Source organism: Hyperolius riggenbachi, chromosome 5, assembly GCF_040937935.1.
Source record: "Hyperolius riggenbachi isolate aHypRig1 chromosome 5, aHypRig1.pri, whole genome shotgun sequence".
In the NCBI taxonomy this organism is placed as follows: Eukaryota; Metazoa; Chordata; class Amphibia; order Anura; family Hyperoliidae; genus Hyperolius; species Hyperolius riggenbachi.
In genome coordinates this window covers 125,721,811-125,742,027 of record NC_090650.1, presented here as the reverse complement: position 1 = coordinate 125,742,027, position 20,217 = coordinate 125,721,811, and the positions used below count along the sequence as shown (strand labels likewise).

Genomic DNA, 20,217 nt, shown 5'->3' with positions numbered 1-20,217 from the left:
TGAAGGAAACCTCGCAGGGATATTTCCATTAGTGCAATGCATTTGTGATGTGATTTTTCCCAGTTCCAGTCCTCATGTCTGCTGCGTTTTTTTGGGTGCTTGAACAAGGTATTGGAGGTCAGAAAAAATGCATAGTGATTTATTCTTTATGATTTGACAATTTAAAATATTTTCCCACCCAGTTTTTCTTTTTCTCCCGTACACCTGTCAGATAGGACGAAAATCATTGAATTGCCATAGTGAAGAATGTGAGAAACGCGTACGAATTGCAGCCCAATCGCGATTCTCTGTGGAAAACAGCCTGAATCAAAATCAGAAATATTGCCAAATGCCAATCTGGAAAAATACACCCCAAAATTGCAGGGATAAGTGGGAAGGCAGCCTCAACTAGTGATTTGCTTTCCTGATTGCAAACAGTATGCAGACTATCTCTGCATGTACTCTTATGAGGCTGATTAGAAATGTCAAGTTTTGTTTTCCTCTAAGGATTTCAGGCTTGAACAGCATTTGAATGCTATCTACCTATTCACGTCAGCTGACGTCAAGCTGTAAAAGCCTTGTAGGGGTTTGTTGGGAGTGTTAGCATCTTAGAAATGTTGTTTTCCATAGTAAATCCTCCCCTTTGTGGTGTAAAGTAGATGGCAGTGCTGCTCAGTGTTTCCTGTTTTTCTGAGAGCTCCCCTCCTGCTGGCTCCCACCACTCTCCTCCTCCTGACTCCCACCCCTCACTGGTCTGGCGGAAGTGAGGACTGCTGTTCTGTTCATTAAAGAGCTAGTGAGGGCTGCTAACATTTCCAGCACGCGTCCAGAGCTGGATCTCCTAGAAGATTACCCCCACCCCCCTGCGCCATCAGGAAAGCCACCACTAGAAAGTGACAACATGTGAGCGTGGGCAACGGAACAGAACAACAACAAATGGAGGGGGCTGCGGCTCTGCGGACTGATCGGAAAGGTGATCCGATGCTGGGGTGCGACAGGACGAGATGAATAATTGAAGGTTGCTGTGCAGGGAGCAGTGCGAGTCCTGTGATCCGGGGCAGAGAGGGGGGTGTGTCCAGCATGCTCGGGGATCTCTGCACGCCGCTCTGCTGAGGGGAGAACTTTGCGTGGTGCTCTCTCTCGCTCTATGTGAGAAGCTTCTGTCACACCATCTTTCTGCTGGGAGCTGTATGGCTCCACCAAGACCAGATCAGCCGCTGATAGCCAAGGGGGGGAAATGCTGACATCAGGAGAATGAGGCACTGTGTCCCTTATTGATTGTACCTGGGAGGTCGATTACAATTATTCCGTGTAAACAAGCCCCGGAGGAAAGGGGTGTGAGAGTCTGCTGAAAAGTCCTCCACGCCCTGGATACACACATAGGTGAATGAAGGAGGAGAACATGCTTCAAGTGATCTGATTCTCTTCAAAGCTGTGGCCACTGACTGGGTTTCCGTGCACTGCCCCCCTCTCCCCATGTAAATGGCTTCATTCCCAGACTCAGATTTCCAGCTGTGCCCGCTGTGTAAGGAGATGTGTGTGTCTTCTGCTCCTATCTCCTCTTCCAGCTCATCATCCTCCTCTTCTCAAACCTCAAGCAGCAGTACTGGTGGTGGAAGTAGCCTTGCCTCTGCTCCCCGAAGATTGCACGTCTTGCCTTGTCTTCACGCCTTCTGTCGGCAGTGCTTGGAGGGCCACAGGAGCCCTGGGGACACCCTCCAGCTGCATTGCCCTATTTGTGATCACAAGGTGCTGATGTCTGAGGCTGGCATGGATGCTTTGCCTTCTGCAACTTTCTTGCATCTCAGCAACCTGCTGGATGCTGTGGTAGGGACCACAGATGAGCCACAGAGTAATGGGAGTCGAGGCTGCGGAAGTGGACCTAGACGGCAGCAGCGCCCTCGTTCATCGTCGTGTTCATCCTCCGGCCTCCTCCGCCGAGCACCTCCCAATCAAGCTGAGCCTCGCTGCTCTTCCTGTGATGAGGGCAATGGTGCTAGCTCACACTGCCTTGATTGCCAGGAGAACCTATGTGACAACTGTCTGCGGGCTCACCAAAGGGTGCGACTTACTAAGGACCACTTTATTGAACGCTTCACTGGCCCTGGAAATAGGGCCCCCGGATGTATCAGCGGAGCAGCATCCCCATGTAACTCTGCAGCTTCCAGTGCAGCCACTACCTCATCCTCTTCCACCTCATCACCCTTCCAGGGCAGTGCTTTCAACATTCTGCCCATGTACCCTGAAAGACTAGCCTACTGCCAGCAACATGATGAGGAGGTGAGTCCTCAGTATCTTTTTCCATTATGTACACAAATGAACAAAAAAGTTGAGCTAAGCAAATTTCAAGGCACTAGTCTACTTCAGGGGACCCAGCAGGAAACCTCATAGAGAACAGTTCTCCAATCACAGTTCCCTTACAGCACAAAGCGTTATGATTGCCAATTAGTGTGGGCATAGTTTTACTAAAACCTATTGGAAACCTAGCTGTTTGAGAGCGTCCTGTCCACCGAATCACGTTAGCTGAATTTTACAATGAGGTTTCCTGCTGGGCCCTCTAAAGTAGACTATTGACAATTTTGGTTTAACCGAAAGTGGAAAGATAAACAGAACTGGAAACTGCTAATCAGTTAACTGTCAACTGTTAAATTGTAAGAAGTGCTGCTTGATGGGCTGTTCTTGAAACTGGTTAGTCCATAAACATTTCCAGTTCAACTGAAATTTGCACATCTTTATTGCTTATAGCCAGTGGGAATGGAGATGAGCTTAGAATTTGACTTTCAAGTATATTTATTGTTTGAGAGAACTAGAATTAGAGGGGACTGAACTGAAACTGTGCACAGGGCTAATACTGGATGTGAATGATTAATTGTCAATTGAGCTGCCAGTTAATCATTCACACCCTAATTCTAATTAGTTCTGTGCCAAGTTCCTGCTTGGACTTTTCTAATTTCAGTGATTGTAGAGGAAACGGGAAAATTGTGAGGTTGAATTCACCTCACACCCCTCGTTATGAATGAAGAACACTCTTGTGTCACCTCTGGCCAAGTCACGTGTGGAGTCATTCTTGAAACCAAACTCTATAGTGCGCTGCAGAAAAATGGCACCATGGCCCATACACACATATGCAGTTGTTGCAACCTGGACACTGAATGCAGTGTTTTATTAACTCTGTTGTGTAACTGCATACATGTGTATGGACCTACAGGTGATCACACAGTTTTTGGGTTGGTCAAATGCAGCTGTTTACCACCTACAAAACAGACTGTAAGGTACTACAGGATCTAGTAAGTAGTATCAATCCTCAACTAGTGGATCTCTCTGCAGGTTACCATTTGTTGGCTTCAGTCAGGGCCCGTTTCCACTAGCGCGAATCCGCATGCGTTGTCCGCATGCGGATTCACATAGCCAATACAAGTGGTTGGGCCTGTTTCCACTTGTCAGTTTTTCTGTGCAGGATTTTTCTGCCCGGCAGAGCCATCAGAATTCGCTTGCGTGTGGTATGCAGGCGAATCGCACACAATGTATTTAATAGGGAAATCGCATGCGGTTTTGGCATGCGTCTTTCCCGCCATTTCACATATAAACGAATGGAAATTCACACAGGCAGTGACATGGTTAAAATCGCATTTACCCTACCCTTTGCGAAATCGCGGCAAAAAACGCATGCGGAATCGTACCTGCATGCAATTTCGTCAGCGGTGATTATGCGGCGATTTCGCACCGCAATAGTGAAAATGGGCCCTCAAAGAACAGCAGTTCTCCTGCCCATTTTCTGCTTGATAAAATAATAGACTATTTTAAATGCGTTTCTTCAAAACACTTAAACCTGAGTATTTTTTGTTTAGGCCCCTTTTACACTTACCGCATCGCGGTAACCTCCCACCCCCCCACCGCAGCTAATCACAGTGGCCATTATAGTCAATGAAACGCACTGCTTGCGCTTCAGCACGGTGCAACGGAAGTGCTCCGAGCCCTGCAAAATTAACGCACAAGCTACAGTGCATTACTCTGACTTCTGCGGTAATTCCTTAAATGGGTTCTGTGTATCTTTTTAAAAGCAAAAATTGACTCTTACCAGTCCGGTCCAATTATTCGTCTAACTAGACGAATGCAACTGAGCCTGCGCGCATCCTAGCTCCTGCTCGCGTCTCCGGGAGCTTATGGCGCAGTACAAAGTTTACCTAGTTAGACGGATAATTGGACAGTGACCAGCAGTGGGGAACGGAGGATCGTAGAGGACAGCGTGAGACAGGACAGCTGCAGGGGGGTGGTAGAAGCCCCAGGTAAGTATCAGTTTTTTTTAAAAAGCTACATAGAACCCCTTAAGTGCTCTGGAAGTCGCATGTTAACTTTTTTTCTTTTTTGGTTGCACCACTGCTATACTGCGCAGTACGACTTTTTGGGTTCAATGCAATTGTTCCAGATTGCAGCGATTCAGTGTAAAAGAACCCCTACTTAACGTAAATGTCCTTGCATTATTAAGGTTTTTTTAACCTAATTTTTTTTTTAATATCATGTAGCTAGCCTAGCGCTAGCTACATGATATCCCCCCCCCCCCCCCCCTGCTGAATCCCACCCTTCCAATCGCCGCCGGCGATCATGCCCATCAGGAAATCCCGTTCTGAACGGGATTTCCTTAAGGGCTTCCCCCGTCACCATGGCGACGAACGGAATGACGTCATTGACGTCGTGATGTACAGGGAGTCCCGACCCACCCCTCAGCGCTGCCTGGCACTGATTGGGCAGGCTGCGCAGGGGTCTCGGGCGGGGGGCCCTGTTATGCGCTGGGTAGCGGCGTAGTGGCGGCGATCGGAGAAACACGCAGCTAGCAAAGTTCAAATCGGCCCACCAGGGCCTGAGCGGTGCCCTGCGGCGTTACTGGACGAGCTCAGCTTGTCCAGAGCGCTAAGGAGGTTATTAAAGAAACGTAGGTTAGTGTTCACATGCCAACGTGTAGAGGTGGCCATACGCTCATCGATTCCTTGCAGATTCAATTAATCTCCTGGGAATCGATTCTCCAAAATGGGATCTAATTTTTTTTTTTTCTTATCGCTTTTTGACTAAAATCTGTTTAATTACAGATCGGACAGGATGGAAAATTAAAAACAATTGGGGAAGGGGGCGGGGGCAAGAGCATTGGCATATTGATAGCCTATAGCTTTGCACTGCATCGAACAGTGCACCTCTGCAGCTCTATCAATTTTTGTAGGTTCCCTGCTGTAATCTTTTGGAAATTGATGTGCAGTGTGTGTGGTAGGAATCAATTCCTTCTGAATTGATTATATTCTGAAATATTTTGGTCAGCTTTAGTGCAATGTAGTCACCTGTTCAGAGTTCACTTGTTTGTTAAGCTGATGGCACAAGTTGCAGAGAATCAGGAATTTTAATATGAAAACCCCTTGGCACATGCACCTTTCTTACATTTTCCACCTTAAGGTCATGTAAAACTAAAAGGTAGATTTTCAAAAATCTGTACGTTTTCTTCAGATGATATCTAATTGTATACTGATTTGGGTATTTTTAGTTTTCTTTTTATGGTTAACTTTTTGATATATACATTCATTTTTGGTTTAAAATAACAAACTGAACAAATAAAATAGACAAGTGTTTCTGGATCAAACTTTTCTTGATTACAATTTTCAGCTGTATGCGGTTGCATTGATTGTCACTAAATTGTAATTATTTGAGTTTTAGTTTTGTTTTTTAAATATATATTTTATTTGGGCTTTGGTTGCAGAATGAATACCAAGTATGTGTCCCAGCTCCTATTGCAACAAGAGAACGTGTGAAATACAAAATGTAGTTTGTGTTCTGAGATTTTGAATACTGTCACTGGTCATTATTTTATTTATTTACCTATTTATTTGTGATGATTGTATTTATAGAAACACTTCGAGAACAAAAAGAAGAAAATGTGTGATCTAGTGAAATATTATTGGCTTGAAGTGTGTTGAATTTTATATGTGCATCAACCTTATTTTTGACAAGTGTGTTTCAACATTTTTGTGCTTTTTCCTCCTGTCTTGTACAATGTTTTACTAGACGTAGTAGTTGTGCTTGCCATTTTAGTTGTCTTGGCACTTATACTGGTATGCAGGCTCATATGAGAAAATCGCGAGTGATGTATTCGTTTTTCACCTGCTGCAACGTGTGATGCTGCTTGTCATTTGGAGTATATTTATAAACTGTGCTACTAGAGCAATGTTTGCCATAACAGCCAGAGCAGTGTAAAGAAAAGCAGGGAATTTTCTGTGCCCCAAACAATTGTTAGCCTTCCAATATAGTATCTAAATTCTGATTTTTGTTTTTATTTTTGGTTTTTTTTTGATGGTCTAGATCCTGGTGTAATTTTTTTCCAACTGGGAGTATTTGATTGTTTTAAATTCCTGATATTAAACATTCTAGTTGTTTACTCTCACCAGTGCATTTCAAAGAAATTAGGACTATTGGATACCTGGATCTTTTTTTAAGGCATCTATGAATAGGAAAAACAACTTGATGACCCTTTTTTTTTAGTTTTCCATTTTTACAACTGGGTCAGAATCTGACCAACAAGTCAATGGATGTATTCATGTATTGAAGACCATATATTATGTTGTGCCTCCCATTACATATTGAGTTTGATGACTCCAATTGCATAATAATGAAATGCAGTACAATCCACAGAAAATGTATTTTTTTTATATGAACTTCCCTGCCTAATACTCCCTGTGTTATGGTCAGTACTGGATACAATTATTCTGATGAAGCCTTAAGGCCAGAAACCCACTGGGAGCGCTTTGTAAGCGTGAGTGATTTGAAAAAGCTCTTGGTAATGCAATGCTATGGGGGATTTTTATAAAATCACATCACTCAAGTGGGATCACACCCATAGCATTACATTAGCTAGAGCTTTTCAAATCACAAAGCGCTCAGAAAAGCTCTCCTAGTGGGTTTCTAGCCTAAGGGTGTGGTGAGCCTCCCCCATCCCATTCATCACAACCTTTTGTGTGGCTATCTTGTACATCTTTATTTTTTGTGTTTTTATAACTACAGTAATGGCTCTGCACATTTTGTGTGCTGTATATTTTAATAGTAGGATAAATTTAGTAAGTACTATAGAAACTCTTAGATAATCCATGCTAACCTATTACAAGGTACAGTAGACAGTTTGTGGTTTTGTTTTGCTTATGGTGTAAAAGATGAATAGACTTTTTATCAAAGTATACATTGGGGTTTTTGACCTACACTGTTTTGGATTTGATTTTGGTAAAGTAGTAATTTGTTTTCATTGCTTAATTTGCAATCTTCTTAACACTTATTCCTCAAAAAATAAGACTAAGCTAAAATAAGCATTAATACTGGATACACATTGGACTTATGACATGTATACCTTAAATATAAATGAATATAGGTGACGATTAGTTAAAATGTGAATTAGAGATCAAGTTATGCCATGTGCTGGAAGTTTTAGATGTATTAAAACACCTTTGTTCTCACAAGCAGTTGTATATATTTTTTTTTAATTATTATTACTATTATTGGAGAAAAACCTATTTGGCAAAAAGATATATTGGAGCATATCTAAGGTGTTTTTTTTGTTTTGTTTTTTTTGTTTCCCCCCCTTATTTGTCATCTCTAGTCTGTCATTGCTGCCCTGTCTGTAAGATTTTGTTTGGCAGCATTAGCTTGTATTTTATTTTTTTTTCCTCCAAAGAAAACTTAAATGGACACATTCAGCAAATTAGTATGTGCAGAAAGGCCAGATTCCTCCCCCCCCCCCCCCCCCATACCTTCTTGCTTATTTGGACTGTTGTGAATTTTACTGGACTGACTTTCTTCAGGAGTACCATAATCTTTATTCTACTTTGTACTGATTGTGTATTTAAATCGAGTGCAGGTTAGGGTGAAAATAAAATGTCCATTAAATTCATACTTCATTGTTCCATGGTTTGAGAATCGACTATGCCTAGACAAACACATTTATAGTGTAGTGATATTATTTTTTTACCTTAGCATTTTCAAAATCTTTCTAAAGCTCCTTTTTTTTTTTTTTTTTCTTTTTTTTTTTTTCTTTTTTTTTTTTTTTCCCTCCTTCTTATAGTCTCTTGCAGTGTTCCAATATACACAGTATTTCATTAATGTGATTTCCTTTGCTGACTTTTTGTTGTTGTTGTTTTGTTTATACATACTGGCACTTGGGTAGTGGTCAAACATTGAGCTAAGGCTCGCTTTCATGCATGTTTTTCTTGTAATATGAAATAAAGAACATTTTTAAAAAGCTTCTTTTCTCTCCTCAGTGCTGCTGAATTATTGGCATTCTCAGAGGATGATTTTATCACATTGCTAGGAGGAGAAAAAGCTGCAAAGCAGACTTTTGTGGTGATGAGTAAATGTCGAGTCTCTTAGACTTCAAGACAGAAATGTGTGCTGTACTGTCTAGGGCTGTGAAATAATGGGCATATATCTCATTTTATTGTGGCTTTGTTTTTTATTGGAATTTAGTGTTTTATTTTTGGGCTATGCATATTCCTTCAACAGTGGTTCATAATTTTATCCTGTGAAGTATGACTGTACACTGAGTATTTAAATTAACTTATATTTGGTCTGAGCAGGAAGTTTTACATCTGGATAATACCATTTATTGACTAACGTTAAAAGAAAAAAAAAAACAGTAAGCTTTTTAACTAATAAGCCTTCTGGAAACTCTATTTCTGTTGTTAGATTTATTTATTTTTATAGGTTTGTGTTTAACTTTTTTTTTTAAATGGGTTTAGGCTTGTGCTGAAACAAAAAATGTGTACTTGTAAATGTTCACTTCTAAAATTTATTTTATTTGTTTCAGTATTTTTCCTTCTCAAGGTTTTATTTTGCAATTTTAATGCAGACATTTCATACATAGTCATATTTCTGACATTTTTACTCAAGTAAAAATTCTGTTAGTGCAACTCAATCCTGTATGGAAGAGTTCTGCTTATTGCAAATATATTCTCCCTGTTTGCTTAACTACACTTGATGCTTTTTTTATTATATATACACGTTTTTCCTATACTAATATTTGACATCGTTTTTAGGTATAATACCTTTTGTGAAAGGGTAGTAATACTATTATTTCCCTCTCTATTGCCCCTGTAAGTGATTGAGCTGTGAAGTTAAAACAACAAATTGCTTTTATTTTTTTATATAGTACCAACATCTCTTGTAGAACTCTACAGAGTAGATGGACAGTAGTGGGGAGCTTAGATAAATGATTTAACACAAGTACTGTACAGAACATCCATCAAATTACACACAGTGTGTAGTTTTAAACATCACACACAGGTACATATTAATTAAATAAAGTACAGCAGAAACTGGGAACACTAGGTGGAAGACCCTGCTATTGTGAGTTTACAATCTAGAGGGTATTGTGGTGGAGGCAAATGGAAACAAATATTTTATTCTAAGTGTGTTGTAAATGTATAAGGCTATATTTACACTAGGATACATGCATGAATTAATGCTTCATTACATGTTATTAGGTTAACGCTTAGTTATCGTTAAAGGATAAGACTGTGCAGAAGTTGTAACCGCTTGTGGAAAAAATGCTGTACAACATTTATCACTCTGCTTACAAAGTGCATTACTGAAATAGTATATCAAAGTGATATTTTCTGTGGCAACACTTTAAGACTTTAAAATTCTCATTTGTTTCTTCATACACTTGCACGCAGTTGAGGGTTTGAGTGTGTGGTGCATTTTTTTTTTTTTCTTTTAGGCATTTGGTCCAGTACGTGATTTCATTTTATATACCAAACCGATGTTAGGGCTGGGACCCACTACAAATTGCGAAGCGCAGGCTAGTGCATTGTGGTAGCTATTTATTTAGAAGTGATTTCTATGTTCCAATTCATTAGAGTGCAAATGCTAACAGAATGCTGAAAGTCTTGCGATTAGCTCTATCGCAATCATTTTTAGTGGGTTCACCACTATTCACTTTCATTGGCATTGCGTTTTTGAAACTGTCGGCGATTGTTTGCGATCCAAAAACGCTCACAAAAGTGCTCTAGTTGGTTCCAAATCGGTAAGGGTAAAGGTGATCATACATCAGGCGACTTGGCGGCTGATCGACCATTCGATTATTATAATCGAATTGCATGAAAATGACAGTGCAACCAATTTCGGGACATTGTGCTCGATGTTGGGCCATACATATATGGACAGCAGAATGCACACGGAAGCCAGCGGCGGTCGCAGCCAGGTAATGTATACTTTACACGGGGGGGGGCACTTTCTCATTAGGAGACAGTAGTGAGGCAGACGGATGTGGCGATTCCAGATCGATTTCAGCATGAAATTGGGAATCGGCCTGCGGTGTTTGGGCATCTGACAGATCTCTCTTATATGATTCAGATAGAGAGCTTTGTATATTGGTCGAATTTGCCCACACATCACTAGATGTATGGCTACATTTAGGCACAAACTTTAAAGGACAACTGTAACGTGAGGGATATGGAGTCTGCCATATTTAATTCCTTTTAAGAAATACAGTTGCCTGGCTTCCCTGCTGATCCTCTGCCTCTAATACTTTCAGCCATAGACCTTGAGCAAGCATGCAGCAGATCAGGTGTTTCTGACATTGTCAGATCTGACAAGATTAGCTGCTTGCTTGTTTCTGGTGTGATTCAAACACTACTGCAGCCAAATAGACCAGCAGGACTGCCAGGCAGCTGGTACTGTCTAAAAGGAAAGAAATATGGCAGCCTCCATATTCTGCTCACTACAGTTGTCCTTTAAACAGAATAAACTGTGTAAGATTGATGCTAGCAAGGAATGAGAAGCAATGCCCTACTAAGTTGAGGTGTCTGAAGGAAGATCATTGTAAAAATTGTGCAATGGAAGGCAAGACACAGGGTGGTCTTAAGGTGCCCATAGACCTAAAGATTATGGGCAGATTTGACAAAGAGACAAATGTATCTCTTAATCGAATCTGATTAGAGATAATTTGTCTCTTGCTTATTCTGCCCATACACTACAGGCCGATTCCCGTCCGATTTCAGCATGAAATCTTCAGGGAATCGCCTGAGCCCACCGTGTCCGGACCGCCGCTGCCTCCTCAATGTATAAATGTGCCCCCTCTCATCCAACCCCCCCCCCCCCCCCGCCCCCCCCTCGTGTGCGTTTATACATTACCCGTCCTGTTGCGGCCTCCGCGCGGTGTCCCGTAACCTCCGGGCGGTATTCCGTTTGCGCTACTAGCGCATAGCGTCTGACGTCAAACACTATCCGCCAGTAGCGTGTTCGATCAGCCGCCCAGAGGTTGCGGGACACCCGCGGAGGCTTCAACAGGACCGGTAACTTATAAATGCACACATTTATACATTGCAGCGGGGGTTTCGTCGTCTCGTCGCCTGCTAGGAAATCGCTGCCGTACCGCCGTGCACCCGACCAAGCTTCTTCGGCCCGACATCTTGCAGCATGCGCGAGACAAAGCAACAAATTTTTTTTTTTGTCCCGAAATTGGTCGCTTTGTCGGTCGGGCATGCACTTAACGGCAGCGATTTCCATCCAATTCGATTATATTAATCAATATGGATGGTAGATCGGCGGCCAAGTCGTCTGATGTATGGGGACCTTTACTCTATCCTCAAGGTCTCTTAAAGGACAACTGACCTGAGAGGGATATAGAGACTGTCATATTTTTTTTTCTTTTAAACAATGCACATTGCCTGGCTATCCTGCTGATGCTCTGTTTCTAAGGGCTCGAACACGTGCTCGCCCGTCGGGGATCAGGAGCTGACAATGCGATGTGTTGCTATGCGGGGGAGGGGGGGGCACACACAACGCGTGATGTCACGTGGGGGAGTGGCACGAACAATGGCAGTGATGGGGGGGATCTATGTCGCTGGGCTTTAGTAGATCTATCTGGCGGATTGCTCACGGATTGGGGGTCATTGGGTGCTGTACACATGCCTGATTGTTGGCTGAGGCTATGATTATCAGCCGCCTCTGCCAACTTAAATCAGGTTTGTGTACAAGGCTTTATACTTTTAGACATAGACTGAACAAGCATGGAGATTTTGAGTTTGACTGCTTTTAGGGCTCGTTCACACTAGAGGCGTTTTCGGCCTTTTTTCAAGCACAGGTGTTTTTTTTTTTTTTTTGTTTTTTTTTTATCGCCCACAAAACGCTGGTGCAGTGAATCTCTGAGAAGGTTAATATTAGCGCGGTTCGTGCACTGTGCGTTTAGTTCGACCATTTGTGGGCCATTTTTACTATAATGGCAGGTATAGGAAGAGCGATAAATGCTCAGAAAACGGCTGTATGCTGCGATTTGCTTGTGTTTTTGAGAATAAATACATTGTATTTATTATTTTCCGGGTCAAAGAGTTCAATTCCTGACTTGCGTCAGGGAGTGAATCACAAAACCGCCCTGGAAAGGTGCTTTTACCAGAAACGCAGCATGCAGTGGAGTGCCTGGGGGGGGGGGGGGGGGAGGATGGGAGCGCACAAACGCAAATGCGTTTTTAACTTTAGGTGTGAATGAGACCTTACTGCATGCTTGCTTCGGGTGTGGGATTCAGAAACTACTGATGCATGAAAGATCAACAGGATGCCAGCCAATTGGTACTGCTTAAAAAGGAAACCAATATGGCAGCCTCCATATCCCTTTCAAGCAAGTTGTCCTTAAAGCCATGTGCACAGTCTAAAGGGAAATCAAACTGTGTACGAGGAATTACTAATTATCAGGAGTGAAATGTCGGGTGGCTATGACTTGCACGCAGTACAGACAACAGTCTAGACTCTTCGGACGGCAGATGTAAATAGAGTGAAACTTCCTCTGTCGGTTTGTAACTTCAATGTAATTGCAGTTTAACATTTGCAATCGGAATTCATCATTTACCTTCATATTTACAGTTGTCAACTACATAAACCTGTTTACAGTCAGATAAAAGAAGAAGAATGGCAAAATGTGGCCTCTCTTCACAGACACCTCATCAAGCATAACTATTTATGTACTTATGATTTTCAGGAAGGTGGCTTGGTTTAAATGCCTGAGAACTGTGATTTATCATTATAGTTTACCATCCTTTACACCCTTTTTTACGTCTATAATTTTTTTTTTTTCCTTCTTTATATTTTGGGCGAGCTGTCATTTATCATTTTTTTTTTTTTTTTTTTTTTTTTTTTTTCACTGATTTCCATCTAGCTTTTGTAACAGGCTTTGCAGGCAGTTATTTCAAAGACAGCTGTTTTCAGATGTGCTGTCTAAGCCTTGCAGCAGAAGCAGGGTAACCAGCAGTGATGACAACTGGTTGCCTAAAGAAAGTTATTACAGCCAATTGAAAATGCATCATTCTCGCTTTCCTTAGTAATCAGAAGATAGTAAAGTACAAACAAAAGTATTTATACTTACCTGAGACTTCTTCCAGCCCCCTGTAGTCTGTCTAAATCCTTAAGGTGGCCATACACTGGTCAATGTGCCATTAGATCGACCAGCTGACAGATCCCTATCTGATCGAATCTGATCAGAGAGGGATCGTATGGCTGCCTTTACTGCAAACAGATTGTGAATCGATTTCAGCCTGAAACCGATTCACCATCTGCTGAGCTGCTCCTGCCGCCTGTTCCCCCCCCCCCCCCCCCCCCCCCGTATACATTACCTGACGCTGGCTCCCGGGCATCTTCTCCGCATTGCACGGCTCTGTTCCGGCTCCATTACGGCGCTTCCTGTGTTACTCCGTGACCAGGAAGTTCAAATAGAGCGCCCTCTATTTGAACTTCCTGGTCACTGCAGTGACACAGGAAGCGCCGGGATGGATGGAGCCGGAACAGAGCCGTGCAGCTCAGCTCGTCCATTACCGCCAGAGGGTGCCGCTCAGGCCCTGCTGGGCCGATTTTAATAAAATAAAATGCAGCACACGCAGCCGGCACTTTGCCAGCCGCGTGTGCTGCCTGATCGCCGCCGCTCTGCGGCGATCCGCCGCGAGCAGCGGCGAAAGAGGGTCCCCCCCAGCCGCCTGAGCCCTGCGCAGCCGGAACAAATAGTTCCGGCCAGCGCTAAGGGCTGGATCGGAGGCGGCGGACGTCGGCTGACGTCCATGACGTCACTCCGCTCGTCGCCATGGCGACGAAGTAAGCAAAACACGGAAGGCCGCTCATTGCGGCCTTCCGTGTTACTTTTGGCCGCCGGAGGCGATCAGAAGAACGCCTCCAGGGCGCCCTCTGGTGGGCTTTCATGCAGCCAACTTTCAGTTGGCTGCATGAAATAGTTTTTTTTTTAATTTAAAAAAAACCCTCCTGCAGCCACCCTGGCGATCTTAATAGAACGCCAGGGTGGTTCACTTTGTCGAAAAAAAAAAAAAAAAAAAAAAAAAAAAAAAAAAAAAAACCCAAAAAACTCCCTTGATTTTCGATTCGGGCTTTAAAATTATGCATTTAGTATAACGCTTTATCTGAACTAATCCCAAATTAACCATGCTTACATAGCATGACCATTGCAGACCTCTTTTGTGCTCCTCCCCATTCATTCAGTGGTAGAGAGGCAATGGCCAACAAGTGGCAACATCCAGCGTAACAGTCAAACTTGCTGAAAGAATGTATAATTTTCCTCAGAATTCTACACACAACACCCCATAATGTCAAAATGCAAAAAGGTTTACTTGAGGTTTTGGCAAATGTATTAACCTTTTAGCAGTTAAATAAAGTGAAACTTTGCAGGGCAGAAATATTCCTGCTGCTGGGGCAGTATGCCTACCCAGCCTAGCAGGCTAGGAAGGGTATGCAGAGTGGTGCAGGGAGCATGTGCCTGTTACTCATGGCCCATACTCATGGGCTACAATTGTCGCTGCAACACGCGGCTCGCGCGCGCATGTGTTGCGGCGACAGGTCGCCCGTGAGTATGAGGCGTTGCACAGGCGCGCACCCCGAACCATCGCTCGTCGCTGCTGTCGCCAGGCGATTGGCGCGGTCAATCGCCTGGCGACAGTTGCCGCCGCAACTGTCGCTAGTCCGCGTGAGTATGCGGACTAGTGACAGCAACCTCAAAAAACACGGAGCTTCCGGCGGGGGGAAGGGGGAACGTCAGCGACAGCTTCCGTCGCACCGCTGGTCCCTCTTCCGCGTGTGTACGCGGAGGGACGTGGCGACGAGCTGTCGCCGAACTGTCGCGCACACGCTCCCGTGTGCTAGCATCAGAATAAAAGTTGCCCGTGAGTATGGGCCATAAGAATTGGCTTCTCTCTGGCCACTCTACCATACAGGCCTGATTAGTGGATTGCTGCAGAGATGGTTGTCCTTCTGGAAAGTTCTCCTCTCTCCACAAAGGACCTCTGGAGCTCTTACGATTGGGTCTTGGTCACCTCCCTGGCTAAGGCCCTTCTTCCTAAATCGCTCAGTTTAGATGGCCGGTCATCTTCAAAAAGAGTCCTGTTGGTTTAGAGCTTCTTCCACTTATGGATGATGGCGGCCACTGTGCTCATTGAAACCTTCAAAGCAGCAGAAATGTTTCTGTAAATCTTCCCCAGATTTGTGCCTCGAGACAATCCAGTCTTGGAGGTCTACAGACATTTCCTTTTGACTTCATGCTTGGTTTGTACTCTGGTGTGAACTGTCAACTGTGGACCCCTATAGACAGGTTTCTGCCTTTCGAAATCCTCTCCAATCAACTGAGCTTACCACAGATTTTTGAGTTTCATGGCGAAGGCTGTGACTACTTATGTGCATGCGCTTTCTCCGTGTTGTTTGTTTCTTAAATTTGCTAAAATTTCAAACTTTTTTTTGTTTTTGTTTTTTTTCCACAGTGTGTGTGGGTGTGTAGTATTCTGAGGTGAAATAAATGAAAAACATTTCATTTTGGAATAAGGCTGTAATATAACAAAATGTGGAAGAAGTGACTACTTTCCGAATGCACTGTAGCTGTGCAAAAGTTAGGCATTTTTATAGCGCAGGCCATGAAACGAGAGGTATATGGAAGCTGACACATTCATTTCCTTTCAAACAATACCAGTGGCCTTGCAGTCCTCCTGATCTTTCTGGCTTCAGTAGTGTCTGTATCGCTCACCTTACACAAGCATGCGACTAATCCAGTCTGACTTCAGTCAGTGCATCTGATTTGCATGCTTGATCTGCGTCTATGGCAAAGTTTTAGTGCACATTTACACTGGGCTGCTGTCTGTTTCTGAATCTGATGCGGCACCCATGCTTTTGCGACTCTGCAGCTAAATCACTAAGCTATACATACATACTTAGCTTAGTCACTATACATGGCTATAGTGACTTGGATGCCTGCTGTGGAAAACTGTGAATTTCACATCTAGTGCAACCTGGCCCTTATTTTTGTCTCCTGCATTTTACCACACAGGAAAAGTTTGAAACTGAAGGCTACTTTCACAGTGGGGCATTGCGACGGACAATACATGTGCATTGTTAGGGCAGTGCAATTATATTGTAATGGTACATTAGCAGGACAGCAAGGTATTCCGTATTCTTTAAAAAGAAATGAATGTGAGCCTCCATATCCATCTACGTTCAGGTGTACTTCAAGTTCTCATGATAGCTCTTGTTTGTTGGGGATGTTTTAAGGGAGGCTGGATCAATAATGTGTACATTTTTTTTTAGGTTTATCAAAACTAAATCCTATTATTGTCTGTCAGCAGATCAGGCTAGAAGTTAGCTTAATTTGTCTGAGGCGGCCAATAACAAGAATCCAGAGTGTGTACAACAGCTCTAAAGGTGCATACACACGTCAGATATAAGTCTTTGGAAAATGAAAGATCACAGACCAATTTTACCCCCTTTCATGTAGTATGAGAGCCATACTCTACACAGTCTATTCTATGGAGCTGAACTCCCCATCAGACAGAAATCTTTGCAAGATGCTGCACACAAAGATGCTGTACACATTCAACAGATCAGTATCTGCAAAAGATCTGTTCCTGCAAAATGCATTCATAGTCTGATATCTGCAGATCCTCATACACACCTTGTTTAATGGACATTCATCTGCAGATCAGACAATTATCTGCCGATCTGAAGATCCAACCTGGTGGATCTGATCTACAGATAATTGTCCGTTTAAACAAGGTGTGTATGAGATCTGCAGATATCATAGACTATGAATGCGTTTTGCAGGAATGGATCTTTTGCAGGAACAGATCTTTTGCAGATACTGATCTGTTGCATGTGTACAGCGGTCTTTGTGTGCAGCATCTTGCAAAGATTTTTATCTGATGGGGAGTTCAGCTCCATAGAATAGACTGTGTAGAGTATGGCTCTCATACTACATGAAAGGAGGTAAAATTGGTCTGTGATCTTTCATTTTCCAAAGACTTTTATCTGACGTGTGTACCCACCAGTACTTTGCATGCTTAGTCACACAGCATAGCAGTAAGGCCTTGTAAATACACTAGAGGCTTCTCAGTTGGGGCCTAGGCATTGAGTCCCAATCCCTGCAGGTGACAATCTACATATGTGTGAGCACTTTAACCACTTCAGCCTACAGTGTCAAAAATCGTATGCATCCGAGCAACGTTCACCTCCCATTAATTCGCCAATAACTTTATCACTACTTATCACATTCAATTGATCTATATCTTGTTTTTTCCACCACTAATTAGGCTTTCTTTGGGTAGTACATGTTGCTAAGAGTTTTTTTCTAAATCCATTTTAACAGGAAGATTAAGAAAGAAATTGAAAAAATTCATTATTTCTCAGTTTTTGGCCATTATAGTTTAAAATTAATACATGCTACCGTAATTAAAACCCATGTATTTTATTTGCCCATTTGTCCTGCTTATTACACCATTTAAATTATGTCCCTATCACAATTTATGGCGCAGATATTTTATTTAGAAATAAAGGTGCATCAATTTGCGTCCACTATTTACAAGCTTATAATTGTAAAAAAATTTTAATAAGATACTCTCTTGACATGTATATTTAAAAAGTTCAGACCCTGAGGTAACTATTTTATGTAGTGTGTTTTTATTTTTTTTATTTTTTAATAAAAAAATGTATTTGGGTAATTTTTAGTTTGGGAGGTAAACAGCTAATTTTAGATGTAATATAATGTAATTAAGTAAAAAAATGGGTGCAGTTTACTATTTGGCCACAAGATGGCCACAGTCAAAGTCCTGGAGCTTATGATCATGCTATATTATAACTATAAGGAGGCTGTAAAAAAAAAAATGTTGTGCAGAAATACCGCACTCTCTGATTAGAAAGCGTCGGTTTTTCTTCGGTGGACTTAGATCGGTGAATGGGAATTATATTCCCATTCACTGATCAGGGGGTAACGGCAGGCAGCGGGAGCGCGCGCAACCGCACGCCTCACTCACCGGCAGCAGCACAGTCTATCTGGACGGATATAAGTGGTTAAAGTGTACCTGAGACAAGACCTACTGCATGATTTTAAACTTATCTGGGAATTTCTCCAGCCCCATGACGACCCTGGGCTCTATCACCATCTTTTGCGGGTACTAGATACTCACGTTCTCTAATTGGCCAGTCATGCTCTTCTGCACGTGCACGGTAGGCCACATGCGCTTTCATCACGCTCCTGTGGCTTGGAGCGTTGTGCACCTGCAGTAGTACTGTACAGACGCAGAACGATCCCAGCCTCAGAAGCATGATGAGGGGTGCACTCGCGGCCAGGCTAAGCATGTACAGAACAGCGCAGTTGGCCAAATTAACGATCACATGGAACACCCATATGCACGTTGGCTCTAGATTCTCTGCCAAGGCCTTATAAGATAAATGTCTGGAGTCTGTACAAACCCTAACGTTACGTACACCCCATCATTGTTGAAAATTAAGAACCAACGTAGCTGCCGTTCATGACAGACATCTTCAAATTATGTATATATTTTTAATTTGCCAGAGTTAGGACACCTATGAACTCTAGGGTACCTCTGTACGGTGTAGGTGACTATGCAAGACAATGTATTCTTTTGTACCAAGACCCCAGCTTTTAACTTAGCTATAGGGATAGTATTGGTTCCTGGATGATTTTATGTGAATTCATTTGTATGAACTTTTTGGATGTGAATTTGCAAAGGGTTAACAGTCTTTGATTGGGTACTTGTGAACGTGTCTTATCAGAAGGTTTGGAGGAGAACATGAATGCTGATGGCTCCACATGCCTTCAAGGGGTGGTCTGTGACACACCCTTCAAAAATTATAGTCTCCACAGCAGGCCACACTAACACACTGCTGACAAGGAGTTCAGCAGTACATTTCACAATTTTACAGAAATAAAGTGACTCTAGCTGATGAATTGTTTTATTGTACAGTTGATGAAAAGTTTATTTTTTTTAATCATTAAATTTTTCTAGTAGTTTCTACACTTCATGTAACAGGATAACCAGGTCAGCCAATACAGGATGTGCACAGAATGAAAAGTGGGGGAACTTGCCCTTAATCAAGAGCTTATTCTTCAAATATTTTACAGTTGGTTAATAAATGGTATCCTCCAAATTTAAAAAAATCTTTGTGATAGAAGTCCACCTATCTGTATCTGTCAACTTGTAAACTTTAACTCACCATTTTTTTTTTCTTGTGTGTGACCCTGCATTCCAGGGCAGACCTGACATCACTCTTTGTAAACGGTAATTTTGCCACTTTAGTAATGCATAGGTTGTGGGATCTTTCTCAATGCCAGGAATAACCCTCATTGTTGTGATAGTCGGCACCAGTGTGTCTGTTTTCCAAACATTCCATGAACAGTGTCTCTGTATTTAGAGTAATGAGCTCTAACGCCATTGTCCTAGAGTCAATAAATTCCTTAAGGGTTTATTTCCTTGGGGGTAAATGGACAGGACTTCAAAGATTTGAAGATTTTAACTTGTTTAGAAATGAGTGTGTGGTTTTTTTTCTTTTCTTCTTTCTTTCATATTGGTTTGCCTAAAATGTTGGTATTTATATGGTTGTATTTATATTTCTACAAATGTAAAGTGCTGTACCTGTGTCGGCCATCAGTAAAAGCCAGAAGTTTTCAATCAGGATGATACCATTTATTGGCTAACTTTAGAGATTAAAAAAGCAAGCTTTCAGCTAATCAGCCTTAATGCTGGGTACACACAGAGATTTTCTGGACGATTTACTGTCAGCTCGATTATTTCCAACATGATCGATTTCCGAGCATTTTCCAATCGATTTTCGTTCACTTTAATAGCAAGTCGATCGGAAAATGCTCGGAAACCATTTGGAAATAATCGATCTGACAGTAAATCGGCCACAAAATCTCAGTGTGTACCCAGCATTAGTTCCTGCATAGGG

General features: G+C 42.4%; 1 protein-coding gene across 2 annotated transcripts in view; it reads left to right on the top strand.

Moving 5' to 3' along the window:
• The first annotated feature begins 772 nt into the window (after positions 1-772).
• Positions 773-20,217, top strand: part of TRIM71 (tripartite motif containing 71) — a 123,437-nt gene continuing 103,992 nt past the window's right edge. The window contains exons 1-2 of one of the 2 annotated variants that reach the window (XM_068234469.1): positions 773-2,104; positions 2,141-2,259. In XM_068234469.1, coding sequence (XP_068090570.1) covers positions 1,462-2,104; positions 2,141-2,259 — 762 coding nt within the window. In that variant the 5' untranslated portion in view covers positions 773-1,461. Of the gene's footprint in view, positions 2,260-20,217 lie in introns of both variants that reach the window. The other variant, XM_068234468.1, reaches the window with a different exon arrangement.